The 26,227-nt window shown below is 38.8% G+C and overlaps 1 protein-coding gene across 4 annotated transcripts; it reads left to right on the forward strand.

Moving 5' to 3' along the window:
• Positions 1-1,504: 1,504 nt before the first annotated feature.
• On the forward strand, positions 1,505-26,139 carry LOC131223013 (probable RNA methyltransferase At5g51130). 4 transcript variants are annotated; one of them, XM_058218293.1, is made up of 8 exons: positions 1,509-1,802; positions 2,125-2,218; positions 5,321-5,368; positions 9,952-10,225; positions 11,999-12,086; positions 12,648-12,713; positions 24,940-25,008; positions 25,795-26,139. In XM_058218293.1, exons 1-8 carry the CDS (start codon positions 1,686-1,688, stop codon positions 25,882-25,884), a joined length of 846 nt encoding a protein of 281 aa, XP_058074276.1. In that variant the 5' UTR covers positions 1,509-1,685; the 3' UTR covers positions 25,885-26,139. The 4 variants fall into 4 exon arrangements, with proteins under 4 accessions (XP_058074274.1, XP_058074277.1, XP_058074276.1 ...); XM_058218290.1 differs by having other exon boundaries at positions 1,512-1,802; positions 2,125-2,239; XM_058218291.1 differs by lacking the exons at positions 24,940-25,008; positions 25,795-26,139 and adding an exon at positions 14,197-17,720 and having other exon boundaries at positions 1,505-1,802; positions 2,125-2,239.
• The last annotated feature ends 88 nt before the right edge of the window (positions 26,140-26,227 follow it).

The following is a 26,227-nucleotide window of genomic DNA, read 5'->3' on the forward strand; positions in this document are numbered from 1 at the left end:
TTATAGGCGTCACCTAATCCGCTCCGTTGGGCCTCATCAGGCTTATTCATCATATCCAAATCATCGGGATGTTTGAAAAAAATACAATAATCAGGCTCCATCCAAAACTCAGGCCGTCCACACCCCATGAAGTGTTCAGACTTTTAAAATTTTCTTAGTTGTCCACCTAATCTTAGTCTCGCATAAGTCTGATTTTTTAGATTTACTTTAAGTGACGTCACCCGATGAACGGACAGGATGTCACACATATAACATAATGGGCCCAAACAGCTGGAAGCGGATGGGCTGGTTTACCACACACCAGCTATATATCTGGTGTAGATACGTGTCCGAAGCGGAAGCGGATTGGCTGGTGTACCACACACCAGTTATATTCTGCTGTACTACGTGTCGTGCGAAGACGAGCACCGACGCTCCTCGAGCTTCGAGTTGTACGAACGGTTCGAAGGATATCAAAGCTACGTGGCCCCGCAGTGATGTATTTATTATATCTACACCGTTCATCTATTTTTAGAGGCCATTTTAGAGAATTATCCAAAAAAAAGAATCATATAAATAGATCATCCGGACCACACCACAAAATAGCGGTGGAGATAATGATTTTCACCGTTAAACTATTTATAGGGCCCACCATAATATTTATTTTCCATCCAGTACATTTGTAAGATCTAGGAAACTTAAATGAAGAGGAAAAACAAATTTCATATTAATCCAGAACTCCTATAACCTGAGAAGGGTTTCAATTGTAGACGCTCAATCCTCCGCTGCCTTTCGTAGTGGGGTCCAATTAACAATCAGATCTGTATTATTTTCCGTCTTAAGCTATGAATGAACGGTTTGAATATAACACCTACCTCAAGACTTACAAAACTTGCTGATGTCAGTTATATAGGTGGTCTTCTGCTTCTATACGTGCCGTGCGAAGACAAGTGCCAACACTCTTCAAGCTTTGAGTTATACGAACAATTTAAAGGAGGTCAAAGTTACATAGCCCAACCATGATGTATTTATTATATCCAAATTATTCATTTATTTTTTGAGATTGCTTTAGAGCATTAGCCAAAAAATTAATGATACAAAAATCTCAAATGAACCACACCAAAAATAGTAACGAAATAGTAACGTATTAATGATTTTCACCTTTAAAAAATTCTTAGGTCCCACCTAAATGCATACTTTTCATCTAATATATTCACAAGGTAAAAATTACCTAAATGAAGAGGAAAAATAAATTTCATATTGATCCGAAACTTTTGTGACCCTAAAAGAGTTTCAATGGTAGACGTTCAATCCCTCACTGCTTTTTGCAGTGTGGTCCACTTGATCTTTAGATATTTTTTATTTTTCTTCTTAAGCCTTAAGACAAGGTTGGAAAATGGACGGACGATTTGGATATAACGCATGCCTCATGATGTGACCCCAAAGCTTGCTGACGCCAATACACTAGCTGTATAGCTGGTGTGTGGTACACCAGACAATCCGCTTCCGAAACAGCTTGGGTGTTGTCCGCGCCGCGTAAAACAGGTGTCGTAGTCTCGTACACGATTTCCGATCGACTTCAAGTCGGCGCTTCGCGGGTGTAAAAATGCCGTGAAACCCTTTTGTCTTCTGTACTGTGAAATACCTCTCCTCTCTCCCATTCTATCTTTTGCCGCTTTAACCTCCTTCGAAAAAAGAAGCCTCAAATGGCGGAAGAAGAGAAGGGGAAGGAGAAGAATCCGAAGAATAATCAGAATGCAAAGAAAAGAAAAAGGAAAGACGTCTTCATCTATGGAAATTACAAAAGCTATTACGGCTACCGTGTAATAACTCCACCCTCTCTCTCTCTCTCTCTCTCTCTCTCTCTCTCCCCTTACCTTCGCTTTTCATTTTCGAGGAAATCAGGTACAAGATTTCAGTCATCTCTGTACAGGGAGTCGGCTTGGGTGGGTTCTGAGTCGACTCGAGCGTTTCAATTTCCGAGTCGTACTCCGAGATTCTCTTTTGATTAACTACTGCAGCTTTGGAGTGTTTTTGTTCGGAGAATTTAGGGCTTTTTTGTAACGTTATTTATGTTTTTTTATTCCTGTATCGTAATTGTTTTTAAATTTTAGTTTTATTGATTTATTTATTTGTCATGTTCAGATTGGGCATGACAAGAGCGAAGATCCGCGACTCTCTGTGTTAAATAAGGAATGGTTTGAAGACAAAGATTGCTTGGATATCGGCTGCAATCAAGGTCTTATTACCATCGCCATTGGTAATTTTTCTCTGTCATTTTTTAGCTTTTTTTCCTCACAAATTGATATACTGTCTTTGTTAGATATGAGGTATGCATGTACACCAATCTAGACTTCAAAATGACACTTACCGATTGGTCCTAATTGTCCGATTAATGGTCGTAGAATGGATGGCTGTAAAGAAAATGGTTGAGAGTCCAAATTCAACCTGTGAGATCAGAGGTTTGGGATTGTCCAGTCAGCGTGGAGTTGGGCTGTAGTCCATGGATAATTGGGGCCCATGAGTTGGACAGTCTGGATTGACGTACATGTATGCCATGTGTACTGTGGATGAGCTGGCACAATTTATTCGGGCTGGTAAATGCATGAGAAAGTCTTGCTCCAAGGTTTTTGTTGTTGCAAAAAGCTCTGTCAGAGGACATTTCTTTCTATTCTAGTTTTTTGTTTGGATGGGTAGTTTGAAGATTAAAATTTAGAGTGATATAAAGTTTTGTGCTACTTTGTGAGTATTACTGATGATAACTTTGAAATTGAGAATGAAATCCCATAATCACATTAATGGTGATGATAATGAGCCTTTCTCCTAGCAATTTGGGGTTGGTTTTTAAATGGTAGATTGGCATAAGTTCTACCATGAAACATCAACCTTCCTCTTTTAATCCGTCTCTCAGAACCTGTGATGGCAGCAACTGACGTTGATACCACTTGCATGCTAACATAGTACCATTTGGCATTAACCCCCAACCCAACTATCACATGCAGTCCCCAACTACTGGGTGAGCCAAGTCGGGTCACGTTCCTCATGGATGGTCTGTTGGCAGGGGCACGAAGCACAATCACGTGGTAAACCACTAAGTGAGAATCATAATTGCGTGACAATTGCTAAGCATGATGAATGGGCACAGGAGAAAAATGTCAATTGCCAAAGAAAAAAAAAACCTCACTAGGGAGTAGGGAACTGCTCACATTAAAGAAACTACTTTAGACGCACATCTAAGAGGAATTTTATGATCTTCCCTACAAGAACATGCATATTTATCCAGACCATTGATCTGTTGGGCCCTGCTATGAATGGACCATGCCAGAGAAATCTCCATGATAAGAAAAGCCTTACCGTTTGCACATGCTCTGCTTTGATGGTCAGGGGGTTAGGCATTGTGCCCATGCCCAAATGGATTTGTCCGATGGTCCTCAGTGACCTATCATTAATGTCATTAATGCAATTAAGGATTCACATGCCCAACACAGATGGACTGAACACACTCATGATTTTATAATGGATGGAAATACTGCTGTCCTAGCTAAAAACTTGTAGATGCCACAAGGGCAGACCTTTGCCAAATTTTCCTATTAGAAGCTTAATCACAAAGATATAAATGCCTAGCACTGCCTTTAACTCGGGGAGGTCTGATAGACACCAAGTATGTCCGGGTGTCAGATCCTGCTTAGGGCCCCTGAACCTGGACTCGCTTTGAGGTTCCCAAAGATTCCTCTAGGAGGCCTCAGTAAAAAAATCAAACCTCCTTCAGAGAAGGATCAAGAGGATCGAAAATTCCTCTGTGGCCTTTGCCTTGCCTCTCTTCTTAGAAGGGAGATCTCTGTAAACATTACATAATGGTGGGTTGTCGGTCCATGCATCACTTTCTGTGTTTCCTCTCATTAATTCTCCACCACTTGAATTTTTCGAACTTCTCTTGCTGGATCGTCAGTTCATAAATGCGCTGCTAGACTGATGTCTGAGCCATAAATGGCCGCCAATATCCCTGTACGGTCAAATCCTATGAATTAGCCATTTCCCAGTGACTAGGAGTCTGGGAGTGTCTCATCAGTTGTAAAAAATATCCATCAATTGTTATAGGTCCTTGACAATGCGTCCTACCAGGCCGGGCGCTGTTGTATTATTCATTCAGGTGCAAGTGATGCTACCTTGCCATACTTAATGGTCAGCCTGTGCTTCAGTCTTTATCAAATAGTTGTTGTGGTCTGTCTTGGGAAGGTTGGTGGCCTGGTATGATCCAAATCCACTCGACCGAGGTTGGCAGGGTTTTTTGTTTTTGAACCCCATTTTTTTTTTCTTGTCGGATTCTTGATGTGGAGCAAGGTGTTCCGTAATGGTAACGGTGGCTGTAACGGCCACCATCGTTACCTTTACGATATGGGGCATAATGGCTGTCACGGCCCCGTAACGGCTGTTACGGTCTCTCTTTTTTATTTTTTATTTTTATTTATTGAAAAACCTTCTGAAAAACCTATATTTGCCCCGTAGTGTTGATTAAAAAGTATGAAAATCATGTGTCCCATAATAGACCATTACGAGGCTATTATGGCCTTTATAGGGGACGTAACGTGCCGTTGACGGTAATTACGAGTTAATTTTTTTTCCGTAACGGCTGTTATGGCCGTTACGACCCCGTAACGTGTAACAGTTACCACCGTTACCTTTACGTAACGGCCTTTACGACACACCATGACGTGGAGTGATGAGAGGGTCACTGGCAGGTGGGGGCTTCTGCATCTCTTGTTTTAGCACTTTATAACACACAGTCATATTTTCAAGGAAAAAAAGGGAAAAAAAAGATTTCATGAAATAGAAGGGTTCAATTCAACGAGTATGATTTGAGTCGCAAAATATGGTGCCCTTTTTATTTAGATCAGTCACAACCGACACTTGAATCTCTACAATCAATCTATTTTATAAGAAACATCATTTTTCTGTTGGCCACCTGTGATTTTTAAAATCTCCAAGGCTCTTCGAAAATTCAAAGGGGAGATCTTCAGGTTCAAATTCAAATCTCTACTTATGCTAGCTTGTGTCCTTGGAGTTGGGGTGCCATGAAAGTTAATGATTCGGCTTTTTTATTCACAAGAATTAAATGTTTGCTTTGTGAATACATTCTAGATCTTATTCAACCCCATTTTCTACATTTCTATGGATTAATGTCTTTCCTCTATGGCCTGATGCTACTAATAGAATATGGTTTACTTGAATAGTCTCCGTGGATTTGGGTTTGGAAACTCTTTATGTTTCAATTTGTTACTTTGGAACTTCTTACCAACACTTTCTGCTTACATATTATGTTATTGTTTTTTCTTATTTGTAGCAAAAAAGTTCTCTTGTCGAAGCATTCTCGGAGTAGATATTGATGCTGGTAAGTTTCTGAAATTTAACCCTCCTTTGTTGGTGACTTTCTTAGATATACTAGACATTGTCATTTTCATTTTTTGTTTCATTGGTTTAATTGGGTTTGAAGTTAGATATGATAATTCAATCTTTTTATGGTGAGAATACTAGTGATACCAGATTTGGTTGCTATTTCATACTGCTGATGGGAGGAGTGTTTCTCATGTTCTAAGCACATACTTGAGAATGATAACCAGTCCCTTGTCCAAAACTTGTATGGTGCATATGATGTTAATATGGGAAAAATTTAAGTGGATAAACATTTTAGAACAGTCAAGAACACTTATACAGTTGTACATGACATTTGAGGTATCTTGGAATCAGGAATTTTCCAGTTTTCAGAGCCTTCTAATGGACTTGTGTGAGTGAATTTTCATTGGACTTGTGGTTCACCTTGCTGAGGTGGCACGCATGTGCAACCTAAGATGCTCACTAGACATGCCACGCTGTGGTAATGCCCTGGCCCAAAGATCATGCTATCCACTTATTAGAGAATTGAACAATGCTTCAATGTGCATGTGTGGTCCATATGTACCTTCCTGATTTTTATGCTATGGCTAGTGTTTTAAATATCGAATAGCGGGTAGCGTAGCATTCACCCCTCCGAGGAGGCATCAGCTACCACTACATATAAATTTTTAATTAAAATAATAGGAAAAATTGGGGAAAGAGTAAATATAAAGACAAAAATAGCAATCGACTGATTTAATACTGTCGTTCATATTATTTCAATAAAATCATTGAAAACAGTAACTAATTTTTACGAAAATAGCACATGTAAGAAGATTGAAAACATTTACTGTTTTAATGAAAAATAACATGCAACGTATTCTAAGTAGCGTGTAACGTATGCTAAATGCGACTTGAGCTATTTTCATGCGCCACGTAGTGTGAAGGCTATGTTGTGCTACATATCATAAGCTTTTTAAAACACTAGCTATGACATCTAAATGGGGGGTCACATGTTTGCGTCATGAGTCCTGCAAACCTGCATGTGTCCCATTCACATTTCTCTGATGTGCAACAAGGTTTGGTGGGCATTCTCTAGAATTTATCTTTTGACCTCAATCTGGCTTATGGGGTTCAGCGTCTGCTAAGTTTGTTCATTGGCTCCAAGGACCTTTTTTACTGTTTTGTGATTGTTGGCTCATTACCTATCGTGTCCCCTGATGTAGGACTGATGCATCAACCCAAATGTTATGTGAGGTCAACTAGCAAAATTAAATTAATTAATAAAAAGCACAAAACTTGCGATCATCATCACAAATACCAAAATTCCAAGAGAAGATCATGCATAATTCTAGCCTAGGTTACTAAGAATCATCCTACAAGACCATTAAATAAGGAAAACTAGGATCTAATGGATGTAGGGACATTCAAATAGCATATGATAAAGTCTATTTCAAAGGGGAAGGTCTAATGCTCCCTAGGGTGAAATTACGGTTTAGGGAAATTGGGGAAAACTTGCAATTAGGTTTAATGGAGTAAATTGGTTAAATGGTTTAAAGGGTTTAGGTACTAGGATAAGGGAATTAGGGTTTTGGATGGAGGGAATGTAAGGATTTGAGCATAATTGAAGAGTGTGAAGAACTAAGGTTTGGTAATTTAAGAAAATAGGAAGATTTGTGATTTATAGATTTAGGGTTAGGGTTTGGAGAAGAGAGAGTAGGGTTTTGATGCAAGGGTAGTGGAAAGCCAAATGGACGAGTGGGGCTGTATAACCAACCCTATGGGTTCGTACGTGTGGCCGTACGGGCACATGTGTGGGCTAGGTATGTGAGGTTTTGGTTTTTAGGGTTTGGTTCGTCGATAGATGTATAAGGGATGAGGATCGGAAGGATGTTGATGGTTTTTGATGAAGAAGATCGAAGAACTTGAAGAATATCTCAATAGTTGATCAAGGGATGAGAGTGTGGGGGACAGAAGGAAGCCTCACACCTCTGTTGATGAAGATTAGCTTTGCACCAATTTTCCTTCTAATTCACATGAAAGTCACCCTTAAATCACATGAAGATAGGAAATGGAAGCAATGAGCTCTCTCTCTCTCTCTTCTTAAAAAAAAAAACCAACTAAAGAGATGTCACACGCCCCCTCTTCTTTTATAGCCTCAAGAACTTTTAGAAATTACAATTTAAACCGTCTCATGAATTCTAACGAAAATAATCCCAGTCTAATGAAAAATCAACTAAAATCACTCATAAGATGTCCAAATATAAAGTAATTATAAACTAAATCTTAAAAGATAATAATGTCAAAAAATGATGAAGATGATCCATGATCAATGGCCCGATCATGTGATCCATGTGACCCAATGGCCTAATCATCATGTCCCTCAAATCCAATGGTCTAAATAACTCCATAACGCAATTCATATGCATCTTCCTAGTGTGGGGTCTTCCAGATGCTTGCACATGCATATGGGGTCTTTAACATGATCATGGGTACTCTCACCTAGCTGCTGAGAAATCATTGCGGCCCACCTCCTCTTTCGATACATACACAAAGGTGTATGTGAAGTGATGTGCCCCCCCCCAAATTCGTCTATCTCTCTTGATTAATGATGCCTTTATTAAAAGAGCAGAACTACCTTACGGGGATTAAACAACACCTCGATAACTAGGAATCGAGAGCAAGACTAGAACATCAAAACAGACCAGGCCAGCATGCTCACAAACACATACTCAAAGACGCTGGTAGTGCAAATCTTATCACACATGTGGGAAGCTGCTTTTATCTTCAAGAGTTTTACTAGTTTTAACTTATGGTTCATGATTTTGAAATGTCTTTCGGCTCGGGCCAATATTTAGAGTTATGGATCATATGATAAGCACAATTAAATGATTGCTTTAAACAACTTAAAAGAATCATTTTACATATTGACTACGCCTTATAGTGATGCTCCATCCAGTCCCATGCCTAGCTAAAGGATAAGGGTTGATGTCAAGCAGGTAGCCATTGTAAAACTTTTGCCAAGCAATTTTGAGAAACGAAGACGACCTCAAATCGCCGAGGCAGGGTTGCGATGATGAGATGAACGGAATCTGTTTGAAGATGTTCATTCTTGTTTTGTGCTTCTTGTTCATGAATTGTGGTGCCTATTCATTGTGTTTTCTACCCACTGTATCGTAACTTTCCATGCATGAAAAACCCTGGATCATGCCCTTAAAAAAATTCCTGGATTGCCAGTTTACACAATCTCAATGGATTTCAAAATCTCTCTCTTTCTCTCTCTCTCTCGGCAGTAAGTATGGATGCAGTTCATAGTTGGAGCAGGGTTTCAACACTCATCATCATCATCATCATCATCATCATCTAAGCCTTATCCCAGTTAGACTTCTAGTGATACATTACATACATCATGCAGTTGATGTGTCTTCTTTTGAGTAGCTAGTGAGGGCCTTATGAATTGTGCTCGTACTTACATCGAGGAATTTGTTGGTAGATAATCATACTTTGTAGATACGAAGGATCAACGCACCTAATAAACTGGCAGAGTATAGCCAAAACAATTTTCTTTAATATTTTGGTCTATAAATGCATCTTTGCTATTGTTGCATGCAGTTGTTCACTAAAACATAATCAACTGTGACTTTTTGAACTTAAGAAATTGTTTTCGTCTTTCACCTTAACAATTCAGCATTTGCATATCAGTGTTCACAAACTGAAAGATCTCCAACTCATGGAGTCGACTGAATGCTAATATCCTAAAAGGCTGAAACTTCTTGTATTGTTACAGTTAGCTAAGGTTCCAGGTTCCTTTTCCAATCTTTTTGTACCATTTTGTTCATTTTTGTTCATTTTGTTCAGAGATTTTCAGTCCTATTCTCTCTTCACATGAACTCTCAGAAAGCATTATTTTCTCGTTCCATTCTCTTCTCCTCAGTTATCCACATCCTTTCTCCTCTACTCTTCCCTACGTGGCTCTTGTCAAGTCAAACCTACAAAGTTCACTTCGAACAAGATCTGTGTTGGTCTAAACCTCATATATAGGTCTGGCAATGGGCAAAGCCCTGGTTGAGGAAACCCAAATTTTGAATTGGTACAGCTAATCAGTTCAAAATATGGGCCTAAAATTAGGCTTGTCAATTTCCATGCTTACTAATATAACTTTTATAGCCTATAGGCCCCTACAATTTCATTTTTAATTGATTTGTTACATATTTTTCATATTATTTTGGTTGACCTCTAAATTAAATTCATCAACCCATTCAGCTTGCTTGAGTAGAATTGTCCAGATCCATGGGAAAGCTCTGAGACAAAACCTACTTCTTAAACATTTATTTGTACTATTCATATCTGTTGAGTCCAAGAAGTTGGCTTGTATTTTTCAGACCCCATATATTTTAAGCAGTCTGTGTGGCATAAAATTAACATGAGCTTACAGTTCTAGCAGGTTGGTCTGCAAGGCAATGTGTTTTAGGCATTGAATCTTCTGTTTAATGAGATGAAAGAAAGGTGGTTTCTGCTAAAGACATTTATTTCTGATTCAGTGCCAGCAATTCTCTGTTTTGCGGCTAAAAATGCCTGAGATGGTTATATTTTGCTTTGCAGGTTTAGTTGAGAATGCGAATTGGAACCTCAGAAGAATAGTTAGAATGGAACATGCTGGTGGCAAATCTGTCAATGCCAGCACACCAGATCTTTTGGAGAGAGTAAATGGCTTGCACCAGAGTACTTCTGCATCTTCAAGTGAGGTAGCAGTGGATCTTCCAAAAGAACCGAGTCCTTTGAAGGAGCACACTCTACTTGAAAGAGTTTCATTTCAAACAGAGAATATCATCAAGAGCATGAATGCATGCTGGGAGAAGTATGACACAATTCTTTGGTAAGTTTATTGGCTTAGATCCTAGGTTTTGAATTCCTTGCTTGCCTTTTGAACTGTTATTCTTGGTATTTCTTTGTTGAGAGGTATTCTCTCAGCTTGTTCTTAGAAATGGTGTTATTTGTTCAACTTGACAATGATTTTCCAAGGTTTTGAATTCCTTGCTCGCCTTTTGAACTGTTATTCTTGGTATTTCTTTGTTGAGGTATTCTCTCAGGCAGCTTGTTCCTAGAAATGGTGTTTTTTGTTCAACCAGACCATGATATAGATAGGGCCCACCTTTCAGTAATCTAAGCTGCTGATCTGGTGGGCCCTATCATGAGTAGTGTCATGCCCCAATGTCTTGTCTATCAGGTGATTCTAGCCATGTGATTAAATTGGACAATTAGAAATAATGGATCACATTTTAAAGGGGCCCAATTGGACAGCTAAGATAGTTGGGTGGGTAAGACATTGGGTATTCCCATCCAAGATGGTTGGCCATATAGATGATGTGGATAACCAAAAGGTTAGCCCCACTATATATATATATATATATATATATATAGGTAGGGAAAAGGTACTATGCGCTCGACCTCACGATTAGCTCCCGTGAGGTCGAGCTGTGTGGGCCCCACCGTGATGCTTGTCGACCATCAACACCGTGCATTTGATGGGTACCCTCTAAATTATGGGATATCCCAAAAATCAGCCGTATACAGAACTCAGGTGGGCCATACCATCTAAAATCATGTGAAACACCGTTAAAACATATAAAAGCACTTGGTGGGGCCCACCTGAGTTTTGAATTCTGCTGAAACTTGGTCTGAACCCTCATGCAAGTGGGACACACATAATGGATGGGCTGGATTTGCAAACCACATCTCTGTGGGCCCAAAAAACTGATTATGAATGTTTTAATGGTGCACGGCCCCTCCCCACTTCTGTATGTGGTGTGGCCCACAAAAGTCACGGATTGACTTGATTTTTGAGACCTAGGCCCACGATGGAATGGTGCATCTGACTGATGGGTTAGATGTTCGAAACGCATCACGGTGGGGCCCACACAGCTCGACCTCACAAGACCGTCCCATGAGGTCGAGTTGTGTGGGCCCCACCGTGATGCGTTTCGAACATCTACGCCATCAGTCAGATGCACCATTCCATCGTGGGCCTAGGTCTCAAAAATCAAGTCAATCCGTGACTTTTGTGGGCCACACCACATACAGAAGTGGGGAGGGGCCGTGCACCATTAAAACATTCATAATCAGTTTTTATGGCCCACAGAGATGTGGTTTGCAAATCCAGCCCATCCATTATGTGTGTCCCACTTGGATGAGGGTTCAGACCAAGTTTCAGCAGCATTCAAAACTCAGGTAGGCCCCATCAAGTGCTTTTATATGTTTTTGGCATGTCTTCACATGATTTTAGATGGTATGGCCCACCTGAGTTCCGTATACGGCTGATTTTTGGGATATCCCATAATTTAGAGGGGACCCATCAAATGCACGGTGTTGATGGTCAACACACATCACGGTGGGGCCCACACAGCTCGACCTCATGGGAGCTTATCGTGAGGTCGAGCGCATAGTACCTTTTCCTATATATATATATATATATATATATATATATATATATATATATATATTCGGAAGGTCTAGAGGATGGTCCAAATGATTATGTTAGCTTCAATTAATTAAAATGGAAATTAAATACAGGAGCTGTTCTTGTTGACACCTTATTCTTGCCTTTCCTTATGTGCCAGTTTGCTAAAATGGATTTTCCTCTTTTTTGCAGTTTGAGTGTAACAAAGTGGATCCATCTGAACTGGGGCGATGATGGATTGATTACTTTATTTGTGAAGATTTGGAGACTTCTTCGACCGGTACTTCCTAGAGTTTATGAAAATGGGATCTTATGGTTGTATTCATTATGAAAATGGGATATTGTAGGCAGACAGATGAGGTGTTTCTGTAACAGGATGGACCAGGCAAGCATGTCCAGGTCCAGATCATGAAGTGAGAATTTGAGTCAATGCCCTGGCCGGCTGAGCCTGTGAGATAAGTAATTGGGCTTGGGCCAGGCCCACGAGCCAAAAACTCAGCTCACTAATGTTAAATAAATCTGGTCAAGCTAAACTTACTTGTTGGGCCTTTAGGCATAGTCCAGTGTGCTGGACTTGTGAGCGCTTGGGCCAGCTCAGTCAAGTTCAACCCACCTGTATGGATTACTTTCTCTTTTTTATGGTTTAAAATGAAGCATGTTAAAACGCTATTTTTCGAATGACTAGGGAGGCATTCTTATATTGGAACCTCAATAGTCCAGTGTGCTGGACTTGTGAGCGCTTGGGCCAGCCCAGTCAAGTTCAACCCACCTGTATGGATTACTTTCTCTTTTTTATGGTTTAAAATGAAGCATGTTAAAACGCTATTTTTTGAATGACTAGGGAGGCATTCTTATATTGGAACCTCAACCTTGGAAGTCGTATAAAAATAACCGCCTGGTATCCGAGGTATGAACTATTTCTTCTTCTTCTTCTTCTTCTTCTTCCCTTCTAATTGGACTTTTCAGCTGAGGTGAATTGTAACTGCAAAATCTTGGTTAACGTCCCATATTATGAACTGCACTGTTGGAGACCGTGATTGGTTCCTGTCAGAAAATGAAAAGAAACACAATCTTTTATTCATAGAACAACACAATGAGAAATGCTCCAGTGCTCTGGCTTATACTGCTCCTAGTTGTATCTGTTCAAATCTTAATCCATCCTTGATTTGACCTTAGGGTGTGTTTGGTAAAACTTAATTTCGTAACTTATCACTAAGAAATGATATTTTCAGTGATTTTGGTAATTCAGACCATTTGGTAACCAAAAGACATTCAGTGCTTAATTGGAAAAATCACTTAAAATTTAAGGATTTTTTTCAGCCATTGCAACTTGGCTTAAAACTTGCAGAATGCGGTAAATCATTTCCCTTTAAAAATTTTGTTGAATTTTGAGCAAAATATCCCTGTCAACTTTTTAAAATGACAAGATTACCCTTCAGATAGAGTGACATCACTTATCATTGGTCCACGTCATGGCCGATGACTCAAGCTAACAAGATATGCTGGATTTCTCTCTCCCAAATTGTTTGTGTGCTACACAACGTGACTTTTAACATGAGGAACTTCTTTGGGCCACAAAATGAATTATGTTTTACATCCACATTGTCCATCAATTTTTACGGATCATTATAGAGCATGAGCCCAAAAAATGAGGCACACCCAAAGCTCAAGTGGACCACACCACAGAAAGCAGTGGGGGTTGAACAACTACCATTAAAGCTTTCTTAGGGTCTACTGTGAGGTTTATTTTCCATCTAACCTCTTCATAAGGTCACATAAACCTAGATGAAGGGAAAACACAAATATTACCTTGATCAGAGCCTTCTATGACCCCAAGAAGTTTTCAATAGCAAACTTCCAATTCCTACTGTTTCTGTAGTGTGGCCCATTTGAGCCTTGGATCTTCCTTATGTGGCCCCAAGAAGTTTTCAACAACAAACATCCAATTCCTACTGTTCTTGTAGTGTGGCCCATTTGAGCCTTGGATCTTCCTCATTTTTTGTCTCATTCCATAAAATGGTATGGAAAAATGGATGGATAGTGTGGATCTGATACATATGTCATGATGGGTCCCACAGAAGTTCCACATGTCAATATTTACAGTTTTCTTCTCTCAACCTAGAATGTGTTGCACCATGGGAGCGGATTAGGTGAGACCCCGGCATCACACCCGTCACGGTGCGGCCGTTACCGTGGTGCTCAACTTGACATGTGTATTCCATATCCCGTTATCCACTATGTCCATCCAATAGATCACTTTAGGGCATTATCCAAAAATTGAAGTAGATCCAATTACCAGGTGGACCATACCATAGGAAACAGTGGTGATTGACCATTAATGGGCCACAAGTTTCGGATCAAGCTTATATTTGTTTTTACTCTTCATCCAGGCTTATGTGACCTTATCAACAGATTGGATGGCAAATAAAAACTACCGAAACATTAAGATGAGCCCTAAGAAGTTTTTAATGGTAGGGTGTTCAATCACCACTGTTTCTTGGAGTATGGTCCACCTGATAATTGGATCTTCTTAATTTTTGGTATCATGTTATAAAGTGATCTAAAAAAACTGATGGACGGAGTAGATACAGAATACACACATCAAGGTGAGCTCCATGGTACGAGCTGCATTGTCTTGGGTGAGGCCAGGGTCTCACCTAATCCACTCCCCTGCACCACACAACAAGCAACAAAATTTCTTGAAGTGTGAAATTTACTTGGGCCCCACGCTGATGTATTTCTTAGATCCACACCTTCCATCTATATTTTCAGATCATTATAGGATACGAACCCAAACACAATATAGATCAAATATCGTATTGATACAAAACTTCTGTCACCCTTGGTGTTCAATCCCCACTGTTTTGTGTGGTATGGCTCACATGAGTTTTGGATCTGCCTGAATTTTAGACTCATGTCCTATTGTGGACTTGCAAATCACATGGATGGAGTGGATTTGTCATGTACATCTTTGTGGGCTCCACAGCCCCGGGCACCAAAATATCTATGTGATGGAGTCACAGGCAATCTGCGGATTGGGTAGCTAAAGATGGACGGTTTTTGTTAAGGGGTTTGTAGGGTCCACCATGATGTATATGTTTTATCCATTATGTCCATCCATTTTGACAAATAATTTTAAGGCATGAGTGAAAAAATGAGGCAGATTGAAGGCTCAAGTGGTGGACCACACCACAGGAAGTAGTGGCGATTGAAAGCTTACCATTCAAAACTTCTTGGGGGGCTTAGAAGTTTTGGATCAAGCTGATATTTATTTTTTCCTTTCATATAGGTCTATGTGACCATACGAATAAGTTGGATGGCAAATAAACATCACAGCAGGCCTTTAGGAAGTTTTCAATTGTAGGAACTCAAATCTCCACTACTTCCTGTGGTGTGGTCCACTTGAGCCTTCAATCTGACTTGGTGCCTCCTTCTTAGGCTCATGCCACTAAACAATCAGCGTGATCCAAAACTTTTGTGGCCTACAAAAAGTTTTTAATAGTCAATGACCATTGTTTCTATGGTTGCCTACACGCATTAAGAGGTTACCGTATAATATTGGGCCAAGGTAACAGTGCCATTTGTACGAGTGGGACCTAGGATCTAATGATGAGAAGTGTTTTTCTGATGGGACATCCACCGATGTGCCTAAGAACTTTGCATTCAACACTTTCATATATTTATTTAATTCCATAGTACTCATTGCTTAATATCATCGAAGGGTTATGATTATTCTATCAAGAAGAGTATAGCACATGGTTCATTAATTGAGAGATCATGTTTGAGAGATGTATGTGGATGGGGCATAGGTGTGCCAAATTTGGTGGCAAGGCAATAGCGTGTTTTGTTTCATTTTTTCCAAAAAGATAGAAATTGAGACAATAGGGACAAATATGACAAATTGCCAAATTTCAGACATTTGTGGTTTGTTTTTACCAAACAGGTTTTTGTGAAGAAAAAAAAAAACTTATTTTCAGATATCAGAACTTTTTTCAGACAAATTACGAAATGGATTTTTCAGTAATAAGGACAAAATTCAGCAGTTTAAGCTTTCAGCAACTAAATTAATTTTCAGACCTTATTTTTCAGTTTACTAAACAACACCTTAGTTTCTATAAGCTTTTCCAAGCCACGTGGATGGGATGGCTGCGATTGTCTCACGAAAGTGATTCTTTAGAAACATGGGCAATCCATCATGGTCCCTAACAAATGATGGATCAAATTGTTGATTGGACCTATTTGTGTAAATGATCTTGACTATCCATGTTTAAGGCCATTGATCATCAAATGTTTAATACTTGTCAGATGAGTGTGATATTTTCCTTGGAAGCCCATGAAATGCATGTTCGACCTGATGAACAGTCCAGATTAATGGATTGGAAGTGTCCTAAGGCAAGTAGGAGCACTATAACAGTGCTCTGAGAGAACTTGAGCATTTCTCCAACATAATATTCAGAATATCCATATCTGCTTTCAGAATAGTTGTACTCAAACATATGCCAAAAACTGTGTTGTTAGAGAATTTAGTTGGTTCTTTTATTCCCCAAAACTGAAGAAATGAATAAAACCATCATACTGATGCATTAAACAATAGAAGTTTACATAGGCTTATTAGATTATTTATTGTTTCACAAAAGTGAAAAAATAAATGCTGTCTTCAAGAATCACTGAAGTGGTTGATTGGTATTTACCGGAAGTATATGAAAGCCATCTTGCAGTTGCACATCGAACACCCTTCAGAATAACTGCCATGGCTTTAGTATACTATTGATCCACCACTACCAAGGTATTCAATAATGGTAGTGGTTGGCCGTTCGACTGCTACATTGCAAGCTATAATGGTCGGTTTATTTATTTATTTATAAATTTCCAAAATATGAGAGGATTCCAACTATATATTCTTTTCTGGTTTTGAACATATTTATGAAGGTGTAATAGACCATTCTTTGGTAAGAATGCTGTCTTGAGCTGCCTGATGATTTTATTGACTTGAGGGCTCAATCTGACTTCAAAATTCCTATATTTAATTTTTTAAATATCTAATATCAACGATTTAACATAAATATGATTATATGAGCATGAATCTAATGATGAGATAATTATATATTGATATTTATATAACCATTTTAGCACGGATAACTATAGTATATCTGATTTAGGATAACTTGAATGCCCCCAAAATGGCTTGAAATCTTGGTGCGGTTTATGGAACTCATCCCACTAATACATATCCTTAACCATTTAACACTATTTCCCTAAAGATATTTGAGAAAAAAGAATAATAAAAAAAATTCAGGGGAATAGTGCCAAGTTGATTTAGGACCACCGGAATGAACTCCAAAACGGTATGAAATTCATACTACATGTGGAACTCATCACACTAATGCATTTCCCTAACCGTTTGACCCCACTTCTCTCTCAACAAATTTAAGGAAAAAAATAAAAATTAAATTCAAATGAATTGTGTCGAGCCTAGTTAGAATAACTCAAATCCCCCTAAAACAACTCAAAATTCATGAAATCTATAGAATTCATCTCACTAATATATATCCCTAACCATTTGACACTCTCTCCCTTAAAAAATTCAAGGGAAAAAATTACATTAATTTAGGATGGTGCCGGGTTGATTAAGGACCACTTGCATGCCTCTAAAATGGGCTGAAATTCATGCATTCTGTGGGATTTATCCCACTAATGCATATACCTAAGCATTTGACATCACTCCCCTTAAGAAATTTGAAGATTTTCGTTTATTTTTATTTTATTTAAATCTAGCACTATTCATTAAAAGATGACCTGAAATTACAAAAAAAAAAAAAAAAGAAAAAGAAAAGTAATGGAAAATGCTGAATTAGTGCATGCATGAGTAGATCTAAACTTACAAGTATTTGAACAATCTACACTCCAAATTTTATTTTATTTAAAAAAAAAAGAAAAAAGAAAATTGCTGAAAGTTATATAAAAATCAGTAAAAAAAAAAAAAAAGTTGAAAAATTATACAAACATGGCCAAATTGAACACAAATATAAGCAAGATTTGGGCAATTTTAGTAATATAGCGTTGAATAAATAAATTTTCTACAAGAAAAAACAAAAATAACGGGGGACAAAAGGTTTGATGAAAAAGAAGAAATTTGTAATGCGATCGTCAGTTTTTACATAAACCTACTTGTAGACAAAGGCTAGATTGGACCTTCTTTGGATAACTTACAATTCAAATCTATGTCCCAGGAGATGGCGATTTCTCTTGAGAAGCCTTTTTCTGTAGCAGAAATCAAGAAAGTTGTGGATGAATTGGGGGGTGAGAAAGTGCCGAGTCCAGAATCCAGATGGGTTCCCTTTATCTTTCTTCCAAAACTTTTAGGATATAGTTAAGAGGGATGTTTTGGATTTTATGGGTGAATTCTACTCCAAGGGAAGGTTATCCAAATTCCTAGGGGCGTCTTTTATAGCTCTTATTCCAAAGATCTCAGGCGCGGAAAACCTCAAAGACTACTGGCCCATCAGTCTAATTGGAAGTATTTTTAAAATTCTTGCCAAGGTGTTAACCACAAGATTTAAAGGGGCGCTTCAAGGGATCATTTCGCAAAATCAAGGGGCTTTCATAGAAGGAAGACAAATTATCGATAGTGTGCTCATTGCCCATGAGATATAAGCAGAAATTGGGGGGTATGATTTACAAGTAGGATCTTGAAAAGGCATATGATCATGTTGATTGGAATTTTTTAGATTACATGCTAGGAAGGATTGGTTGTGGAAATAAATGGAGAGGGTGGGTGAAGGAGTGCACGAGATCCTCCAGGTTTTCGGTTTTAGTCAATGGGTTACCTAAAGGCTTCTTCCAAGCTCGAGGGGGCTGAGGTAGGGTAATCCCCTATCCCCTATCCCCTATCCTCTTTGTAGTGGTGGTTGAGGCTTTGAGCAACATGTTGGATTGCGGTCAACAAATTGGTCTATTTTTTGGATTCTTGGTTAACAAATTTAGCCCCTCGGTGTCACATCTTCAATTTGTGGATGATATGCTACTTTTCTGTGAGGCGAATGAAAGTATGGTGGAGAATTTGAGATTGATTATTATGTGCTTTGAAGTTGTATCGGGGTTGAAAGTAAATGCGTAAAAATTGCGATGCTTGGAATCCATGCCACCAAGGAGGAACATGCGAAGCTTGCTTCTAAATTCAGTTGCAATATGGGGGAATTCCTATCCAGCTATCTTAGCCTTCCTTTGTTTGTGGGAAACCGGCCAAGCACTTGTGGGACGCAGTGATAGAAAAGGTAGAAGGAATGCTTGCTAAATGACGTTGGACCATTATGGCTGTTACGGGACTGTTACCGTCCAATATTTTTGGAATGGGCCATTACGACCCTGTAGTGCATAAAGAACCAGACTGTTACTGTTACATAATGGCCGTTACGTGACCACTACCAATCCGTGGCATTATGTAGCAAAAGATGTGATCAGTTTATTGGAATCTTTGAAGAAGTGTTGTTGATATTCCATGCCATGGTTACCACTAGTGTTTGGGCCAATATTAGTAATGTGGCACAATTTGTAAATGTGTATATGCCTTTTTAGCTAGATTCTTCTGGTGAAGCTGCCTACTTGACTCTCACTCCTACTTTGGGACCTCATCTTGCTACTACTGATTCTATTATTTCCATATACAAACATTCTCGGGCACTTCCTTCTCTCAACCTTTTGGAAACCATTCCTCACACATTTACATACTAGAACCAACTGCTTTTGCTCCACTCAACTGAGGTTTAGGACCTTGTGCAATACAAGCGAACGCATTAATAGGAGTGCGTATAAACATTGTAACCATACAATTGCTTGATCTTATAACAATTGTGTTGTCAATGAAAGAAACTGTTATAGAATTTCTTGTAACGTACAATTTACATGCATGTGTATAAACTAGGTAGAAAAATCTGGAATTGTTATTTACACCTGCCCATTTTGATAGATACTCCTTGTAACTTTTTGCAATATAGTAGTACACCTTTATGCAATTGTATTACAAAAATAGATAAAGGAGTGAACCCTTCATAAAGGGTGTGCATCAAGGTAATCTGTATCGGTAACGGTGGTCATAACGGTCACCATCGTTACCGATATGGGTATCGGTTGTAACGGCTGATACGGGGGTGTAATGACTATTACGACCCCCGCAACGGTTGAATTTTTTTTAGCCCAAAAAATTCTGAAAAAATATTTAGAAAATTTAGAAATGTAAATATTTTAAATATGTATTCATTTTTTTAAAAACATGTTTATGGTAGCGTTATGGTCCATTCGTTGGGAAGAGCGTTATATCTAGTTATCTGGTGAATTTATGAACATGGTTACGTGTCTCTAATATTTACACATCACAATTAAGCATTAGAACTAGAAATCAGAAAAAGGCATAAATACCACTTTTTTCGACTTTTTGAAAAAATGGTCCTCGGAGCTTCTATTTGCTCACATCGCTTCGATCCATGGTTTTAATCCTAAAAACTATAGTAAGAGTGGTCGAAATTTGCTGTAGAGTGTTTGATGAAATGATCGTCGCATACACTTATGCATTCAATTTGAATATAGTTGCATTAGTTCAGTCAGGCAATATGCATAGCTTAAGACCCTATACAAAGGAAACCTATTGCGTTCACTTCTTTTTGAGATGTTATGATTTAAAAGTGTGTATTAAGGTCCTTTTTAACAATCCTTGAAGTTTCATTGAAAAATTCAACGATTTTCCCATTGTTTTTCGATGTTTCCCAAAAAGTGTGGTAAATTAGGGTTGATACAAACGATATATCTCATGCAATAACCGATACATATCTATATCCCGAGGATGCAATAACGCGATACCGATATTTCGAACACTAGTGTCAGGTACCAACTCCAGTACTTGCACACATGATTTTTTAAACATCTATCTTTTATTTTATTATATTGGCTATTTAAAATCCAGATAAAAGGCGCATTTCTAATACAGACCCAAATTTGGATCTAGACCTGTTTCTGGCTCCAAACCTCACTGGAATCCCTATTCGAAGTCAAAATTAGACCTGACAGGACCTGATGGATACCCTATTTGATCAGATTCGGATATGATACCTCATATTTAATGCCCATTTCTGAACCCTAAGTGACCTGAATCCAATTCCCTTGGTTGGGTCTGGATACAGGTACACGAATATCCAACCTAAACTTGACCTGTTGACAACCCCAAGTGGCTATGAATAATGATGCCCCACATCAACATCATCACCATAGACTTGCCCCATTTATATGGGGTCAGTAGTGGCTCCCCATATGCATGTCTTCATAAACAAAATAATTTGTATAGCAAATATCTTCATGTTGGTTAGGTTAAGGTTAAGGTTAAGGTTATTATTATTATTTTTTAATGACAACTGGGCCCGCGCCCTTTTAAGGCGGGACTAATCTTTGTGTATACATGCAATCACCCGCATGTTAAGTTAAGGTATATTATATTGGGGAATGATACGGTGAGATGCTTCGCCTTCAAACAAAAGAGAGGCCCCTCCACCATTTTGTGCAGTTGGGACCCAGTGACCATGGAGTTTTGACATTAGCTTTTTTGGCTGTTTGTCACCAGGACTTGTAGTGGCCAACATCATTTTGTAGTTAATGAAAGCATATGCATGCATACCAATATGAATGTATATATATTATGATGTAACATTATGACAAAGTAGACCCATAGGTTCATCATTGTTTGTTCTGGTGATGCGTAGGTGTGGGAGGTTAGTGCTAAAGGTGCAAGATGTCTTGTGATCCATAGATGAGGGGGCTTAGTTTGAAAGAATAAATTTCAAGCACTTGTATTAAAGCAAATGCCTTAAAGTTGGCATGTTTCAGTAACAGATGGTGACTACCATTTCTGCCACCTGAGCTGGACCAACCCTATAGAGGATGAAAGCTCTTTTTGTCAGGCAAAACAAAAATTAGAAAATGAGACTTGGAGGCACACTCAGGCTGAGCCAAACATGGTGAGTGGCAAGCTAAAAACTTGCTGAAAAGAGTGGGACATAGTCAGATGAGCTACTGAGGGAGCTTCAAGCCTGGTCTATGGATAGTCCTCTGGCTTTAAGTGATTGGTTGAAGGTTCTTCTTTATATAGGAGCTTATTTATTTATTTATTTTGGTTAAGCCTCCATGATCAAAGTGTCCTATGTCGATAGATAGACTGGGAACTTGATCAATTTGGGACCAACTTACCACTCTCAATCCAAATGTGCCATGTTGGTTGCAGTATATTGGTCCAGACGAATGGAGAGCCACAACTTTGGAGCCAGGATTCTACAGTAACAACAGGATCAACAAGTAATGCTTGAAGATACTCCAGATCTGGCTAAGAATTGAAATTATTGTGCTAGAGAGAGACTAATTGGGCAAGATATCAGAAAATACTTCTTCATCGGATCTTCTAGATCCGGAGCCGTGGGCATCCTCGGCTAACTTAGCCGCCAAAAACACTAAGTCCAGAACAAATCCTCTTGGAACCCTTATGTCAATCTCAGCAAGGAGCCTTGAGATCTACCTGCTAAAAAGATTTGGGCCCACAAACATGATTGCTACGAATGGCCATGAACCAGCACACCTCTCTTGCAACTGCTGAAATACTTGGGCTTCAGCTTAAATGACAATCCGAGTTCCTTCAGGCCAACACAGTGGGCATCCTTGACAGAATTTGAGCCTTAAGCAAGATTATGCTCCTGGTCATTTTGGTTATACTGGCAAGCAAAAAGATAGGGCTAGTTGGAAGATCATCCTTCCAAAAGGCACCAAATTTGGATGGGTTGCCTGTCATTCCTATCAACCTTTAGTTTGGCACGCTTTGAATTTTTCTCGGGTTTGTTTAGAAGTTCATGAGTGTCTTAGCAGATATTTCATTTAATTTATTTTTATTAACATTTCAATGTTGTGAGGAATCTTCTCATTGGTCATGTATGGTCGAAGTAGGTTTTATTGTGTGGTCAAAAGATTTTTATCAGATAAGTGCAAATTGCTTCTACAATGTATTTTGAATGCTGTCATTGCAAGGAATGCTACATTTCATAATGAATTGCCGGTAGGGATATGATGGCTTATCCCCTAACCAAGGATAAAGGCCTTAGAAAGAGGCTTTGTAAGCTGATATCCCAAACAGTGGGATAAGGCTATGATGATGATGATGTCAAAGGTCCTCCGTAAGAATTACGATTCTATTATGAGGCCTGTTTGAGTATAAAGAATCCATTGTGTGCACATGGATAATTGTGATGATTCTCTTTTCCAACACCATTGCTTAACGGGTTCTGAAAAAAAGGTGCTGTTTAAATAGCAAGCGGAAACCCTAGCTTATTAGACATTTGCCACCTCGTATCTTGTGCCAGAGAACTACAATAGTGGATGAGGCTAATGATTAGTTTGTGGAATCCATGGTTTTCCTTGCAATACAAGTAGCAGAGAACATCACATCATGGGAAAACTGATTGTTTTCCTGTGGATTCCTTGTATCCAAACCTGTGTTTCAAATGGTGTTCGTAGTGTACATTATGTTGCGTAGCTAAATAGCGTAAATCCTCTGTAACGTACGCTATAAGGGCCGTAGTGTATGCTACAACTACTTAGTATGTAGCATTTGTAGCGTACGCTACAATGTTTATTTATTTATTTATTTATTTTTTAGCTTTGTTTGTTAAAAATGGTATAAAACTCACATCATGAAAAAGTTAAAATCAAACTTTCTTTGCTTTACTTTCACTTAAAATGGTGGTGATCCTTTGTTAAAGTTGGTGCGAAACTCACACATTAAAAAACCTTTAAAACTAAACTTTATAGAAAAAGGGTTTCTGAAAACCCCTCTTTGTATTGATGGCATCTGTATTGTGCTTAATACTTTTAACCTGTGGGATTTTTATTTCTTTTTCATACTTGTGAGTTGTGACTTGTAGTTTCAATTAGACTATTAATTGAATGGATACAGTCTAGGCACCAACAACTGTGCGGAATTCACGGCAGTCTATGAGGGCCTGTCCATATGCGTTAACATGGGTCTATGGAAGGTCATAATTGACTCTGACTCCAAGTTGGTGGTGGATTCGCTCAACCGAGTCTCTCAGGTGGGATGGAAGTGGGTGCATTGGTCAGCCCGCATCTCTAGCCTCGACTTGAGGGACTCTTTTCGTTTCACCCATATTAAGAGAGAGGAGAACGGCCCGGCAGATGGCCTGGCTCGGCTAGGCAGCAAGCTCCAAGGTAATCGAATGCGGGACCTCCCTCATGAAATCCGGGGGATGGTGGTGTTAGATAAAGTCGGGCTGGGTGCCATCAGGGAGATGGATCATGTATAGTTCTTTTACAATAGGTTGCCCCGAGTTTTATTTTTGGTGCTCTTTGGGTAACCCGAAGTACAGTCCCTGTAAGTTTTTCTTTGTTGATATGAATCATAGGCTAAATTTTAGCCTGCCTTTTTTGTGAAAAATAAAAATAAAAATTAGACTATTAATTGAAGCAGTTTGCTTAGAAAGTTGTTGATGTGATAATTATTTGTTTTGGTTTATAACTTTATATATCTGGATTGGCTTTTGACTAGTGATAATTAATAACTTTTTTGAACATGCTTATCCTTGAAAAATGAATAATCTTTCAGGCATTTTTATTTTTTTTAAACTTTTTTCTTACTATTTATCATGTTTTTCCCATTTTAAAATTAAAAATAGAATTATCGTGGGGTTCATGCTACACGCTATGCTATTTGCGCTACACGCTACAGAGGGCTGAACTCTACGCAACATGCTACCGCTATTTAAAACACTAATCCAAACATGCCTAGTTCTAGTCCCATGCAGATAGGCAATAGAAAACTTCCAAACAATGGATAGGCCGGGTTGTTAAAAAATGTCAGTAAAGCCTTGTTCCACTGGCCACAGGTGAGCTGCTAGTTGAGGGCATTGCCTTTGACACGGGGTAAAATGGTAAATTAGCTTGGTTTAATAGTAGATTTATATCCTCCGACGATGTCCATTCCCAGCCTTCTTTATTTGCCGTTCCTTCTCTATTACGTTGAGCCTCCATAATTTATCCCACCTCCATTGGATAATAGTTTGACTTAAGCATCATTGTTTGGTTATTTGCAGACAACGAAATATAACTTCAATCGCATATTGTTCAAGCCAGAAATGTTTCAGGAATTACTATTGGATAAGGTAATACAGCTTTCCCTCTTTTCAAGTGGTGAAATTTGAAGGAACATTTAGGTCCTGTTTGGATGCCTAAAAATGAGTTCATCATTATGTATTAGAGATCTTGATCTCTAAACTTAATTACTGTTGATGTGAACTCACTATGTATTAGAGGTAATGGTTTTTGCTTATTAAAATTATATTCAATCATTTCCCTAAAGAAAGATGATCTCTAATACATAATTTCAATTAACTAAAATGAGATGAACTCATTTTTAGGTGTCTACTGAACAGGCCCCTAGCTGATTCTCCTCACAGGCTTCAGGTTTTCCTTGAGAAATAATCACACGTAGGCAATTGAATGGTACTTTACCATGTTGGGGACTCATTATAAATAAGGTCAATCCAATCATCAGGTGAGCTCCACTGTAAAAACAACGGAAGACACAAAATGGCCCACCTGAGGACGTTGGATTGGTTTGATTTCTGGGGTGTCCCATTTTCATGGTGGGGGACCCTGCTGTACTGTTGAATTCCATACAGCATGGTGGGTCCGACCATGAATTTGGAGGTTGGGTGGTTCTGCATTTTTTTCCCATGGTGTGGCACACCCAATGATTGGATAGGTCTGACTTTTGCACCAGGCGTTCTTCGCGAGGGATATATCTGTTGGACTGATTGGATGCCATACGTACTATGGTGGCCCTACATGAGTCACCAACATGGTCAATTACCATGTGGTCACCTACCATGTGATCTTTACTCATTTTCTTTTTCTTTGGATTGTAAATGTGGGTATGATATTTGCAGATTGGGTTTAGGACGGTAGAGACCATTACCAACCATACACCGGGAAGTGTTGTGGGATTCGATCGGCCCATTTTTGTCTTCCACAAATGATAATGCTCAAAGAGAGGTTCTACTTACAACAGGATATCTTTATTTTCTACTTTTGCTTGTGTAAGTGGATGCTAACAAGAGAAATACACAAGTAGAAATATTTGTGAATACATTCATGTAAAAAGAAAAAAGAAAAAGAAAAGAATCATCTATCCAACTAGCCTGTGTCAAGTTCAAATGAGTTGTATTGGACCCATGGAACGGAAAAAAAAATGGTCTGGATGGTTTATCCAGTGCAGCCCTCTATTCATAGGTTACCTGTGAAAATCACACTAATAGGATGATGTTCAATACCATAATCAGTGGCCCTTTTTTTAATCACCATCCATTTTTCACAGCACAC

This window comes from Magnolia sinica, chromosome 13 (genome assembly GCF_029962835.1).
Source record: "Magnolia sinica isolate HGM2019 chromosome 13, MsV1, whole genome shotgun sequence".
NCBI lineage: Eukaryota > Viridiplantae > Streptophyta > Magnoliopsida > Magnoliales > Magnoliaceae > Magnolia > Magnolia sinica.